General features: G+C 45.6%; 1 protein-coding gene across 2 annotated transcripts in view; it reads right to left on the bottom strand.

Annotated features, from left to right (window-relative positions):
• Nucleotides 1-357: 357 nt before the first annotated feature.
• The window catches only part of LOC140206695 (uncharacterized), a 23181-nt gene continuing 20011 nt past the window's right edge, over nucleotides 358-3527 (bottom strand). The window contains exon 4 of one of the 2 annotated variants that reach the window (XM_072274854.1): nucleotides 358-3527. This exon is cut by the window's right edge and continues 1157 nt beyond it. Coding sequence is in view for 1 of the 2 variants with exons in the window: in XM_072274855.1 (XP_072130956.1) it covers nucleotides 736-754 (19 nt within the window). In the remaining variant the exon portion in view is untranslated. The other variant, XM_072274855.1, reaches the window with a different exon arrangement.

Genomic DNA, 3527 nt, shown 5'->3' with positions numbered 1-3527 from the left:
CGTTCCCTTGAATATATAACGATATGCTATTAACTCCTGTATTAACACTTTCCGCATTCTAATGGTAACCATAAAGTTTAACTTCTGAGCATTTACCAACAGCACACCCCTCTTACCATCATCGAACGCTTCAGGGGTTGGGTCCAACAGAAACCTCTCAACACAAACGTCAATTTCTGATGTTTTTCCACAAAAGCAAATCAAAAGGGATTTTCCCCAATCAATTCAAACAACCCTCCTAACGAATTTGTTCCTACCACGGACGCAGGATCCAATTTTATCACATACCCCGTGACGGGTTAAAGAACCACCAGAGATGGAAACACTTTGGAGCCCGGTATTGTTATTAACTAATGATATTTATTCGTAATTACGCAATACAGTAATAAAAATGCAGATAAATCAGGCAGGTTATCAATGATTATTCATGAGTAAGTGTGGAAATATATGAAATTCAAGCTTCTTCAAGTCTAGGGGTGAATAAATGGTGTTAAGATAATGAGTAAAGTTCAGTTCAGTTCGTGGCATTTAGTTGAATAGGGATGGAGAGAGAGAAGGGAGATATCTGAGTCTTCAGATTAGCTGATGCCGTCGATCTTCCCGTTGTCCTCCTAAATTCTTTAGAAGTCACCGACAGTGACTTCAACAAAGGGGGCCGTTCTTCTTCGGTGGAGTCATCAACCCAGGCGAGGATCCCCACCGGTCAGATCCTGTTCACACTGCAAGAGCTACTGATCAATCCGCCTGATGGATCCTCCAAAAAAAAAACACACTTAATCTGTGGGCACAGCAAAGCTCATTCAGTGTCCAAAAACGTGTTGCAGGTCTAACATCTGACCTTCTATTTCTCTCACCGTACTGAGTACCAACTGTCATTCAAATAACTCATCTCTTCTCTGTCTGTGTAAGAATGCATCAGCAGGACATGTCCTTGGGAAGTATAAACACTGTGGAGAACCCATAACTACGATTGTCCATCCAATAACTCCGCCCTCGGTCACCACAGCGACTTACGAGCTGCTCGGTGCTCTCTCTCTCCGAACTCAGCAGAAATGCAAAAGTTAGTCTCAGTTCCTTCTTGTGCCTTAAAGTGACAGGCCACAGGAAATATGAACCTCAGTGGTTCATAACACAATCTCAAAGCAGTCTCTCTCTCTCTCTCTCTCTCTCTCTCTCTCTCTCTCTCTCTCTCTCTCTCTCTCTCTCTCCCTCCCTCCCTCTCTCTCTCTCTCTCTCTCTCTTTCTCTGTCTCTCTCTGTCTCTCTCTTTCTCTCTGTCTCTCTTCACAAGCACAGTTCATAGGGGTAATTCAGGAACCCGCCGCACAAGGAAGGAGTGGTAATCAGGGCAGAGGAAGAAGATGAAGAATATCGGCGGTGGTAGAGTGGGGGTGGGAGAGCAAGATTGAGGTCTGATGCACAAAGTGCCGGAAGTGTGAACGATCCAGCGGATGATGCGGTTAATCATCCCAACACAGGATGTCACCTCCAGAGCCCACAGCGCCTGCCAACTGTAACGGAGAAGGCAATCAAACATCACTTTTGCCCCCAAGTTACAATTGCGGACTCCGCGGAGAGACGGTGGCTTTCACCGCCACCCCCTCCTTTCATGAAACATGAAAGAGGCATTGCACCGTTTATTTACTCTGAATTAAGTTCATTCTGAATTTTTCTTAGACCATTCCCTTTAAAAGCGCTAGAGGTGGGGGGAAAGGGAAGGAGGGGTGGCATTACTGGTCAGGGATACTATTACAGCTACAGAAAAGGTGGGTAATGTAGCAGGATGCTCTTTTCATTCAGTATGGGTGGAATTCAGGAACAAGAAGGGAGCAGTTACACTATTGGGGGTAATTTATAGGCCCCCTGATATCAGCAGAGATACAGAGGAGCAGATTGGGAAACAGATTTTGGAAAGCAGCAAAAATAACAGGGTTGTTATCGTGGGTGACTTTAACTTCCCTAATATTGATTGGCACTTGATTGGTTCCAAGGGTTTAGATAGGGCAGAGTTTGTTAAGTGTGACCAGGACGGATTCCTGTCACAGTATGTGGACAGACCGATTAGGGGGAGTGCCATACCAGATCTCGTACTAGGTAATGAACCGGGTCAGCTCACAGATCTTTCAGTGGGTGAGTATCTGGTGGACAGTGACCACCGCTCCCTAGCCTTTCGCATTATCATGGAGAGCGATAAAATCAGAGAGGACAGGAAGATTTTTAATTGGGGAAAAGCAAATTATGAGGTTAGAAGGTTAGAACTTGCGGGCGTGAAATGGGACAATGCTTCTGCAGGGAAATGTATTATGGAAACATGTGGTCGATGTTTAGTGATATCTTGCAGGAGTTTAGGGGTAAATTTGTCCCGGTGAGGAAGATAAGGAATGGTAGGGTGAAGGAACCATGGGTGACAAGGGAGGTGGAAAATCTAGTCAGGTGGAAGAAGGCAGCATACATGAGGTTTAGGAAGCAAGAATCAAATGGGTCTGTTGAGGAACAAAGGGAAGCAAGAAAGGAGCTTAAGAAGGGGCTGAGAAGAGCAAGAAGGGGGCATGAGAAGGCATTGGCGAGTAGGGTAAAGGAAAACCCCAAGGCATTCTTCAATCATGTGAAGAAATAAAGGATGACAGGAGTGAAGGTAGGACCGATTAGAGATAAAGGTGGGAAGATGTGCCTGGAGGCTGTGGAAGTGAGCGAGGTCCTCAATTAACTCTTCTGTTCGGTTTTCACTAATGAGAGGGAACTTGATGGTGGTGAGGACAATACGAGTGTGGTTGATGTTCTGCAGCATGTTGGTATTAAGGGAAAGGAGTTGTTGGAATTTTAGAATACAGAAGGACGGAAAGTCCCCCGGGCCTGAGGGAATACTCCCCAGGCTGCTCCACGAGGCGAGGAAAGAAATTGCTGAGACTTTAGCTAGGATCTTTTATGTCCTCGTTGCCCACGGGAATGGTACCGAAGGATTGGAGGAAGGCGAATTTTATCTCCTTGTTCAAAAAAGGTAGTAGGGATAGCCAGGTAATTATAGACCAGTGAACCTTACGTCTGTGACGGGAACGCACTTGGAAAAGATTCTTAGGGATAGGATCTATGGACATTTAGAGAATCATGGTCTGATCAGGGCCAGTCAGCATGGCGTTATGAAGGGAGGCCTGATGGATTTCTTTGATGAGCTGACCAGGCACATAGATGAGGGTAGTGCAGTGGATGTGATCTATATGAATTTTAGTAAGACATCTGACAAGGTTCCACACTGTAGGATTATTCAGAAAGTCAGAAAGCATGGGATTCAGGGAAGGTTGGCCGGGTGTTCAGAATTGGCTTGCCTGCAGAAGGCAGAGGGCTCTGGTGGAGGGAGTACATTCAGATTGGAGGATTGTGACTAGTGGTGTCCCACAAAGACCTGTTCTGGGACCTCTACTTTTCGTGTTTTTTATTAAGGACCTGGATGTGGGAGAAGAAGGGTGTGTTGGCAAGTTTGAAGTCGACACGAAGGTTGGTGGTGTTGTAGTTAATGTAGAGGATTGTCAA

The sequence above is a fragment of the Mobula birostris genome, chromosome 13, assembly GCF_030028105.1.
Source record: "Mobula birostris isolate sMobBir1 chromosome 13, sMobBir1.hap1, whole genome shotgun sequence".
Lineage (NCBI taxonomy): Eukaryota > Metazoa > Chordata > Chondrichthyes > Myliobatiformes > Myliobatidae > Mobula > Mobula birostris.
This window is presented reverse-complemented; position numbering and strand designations above follow the sequence as displayed.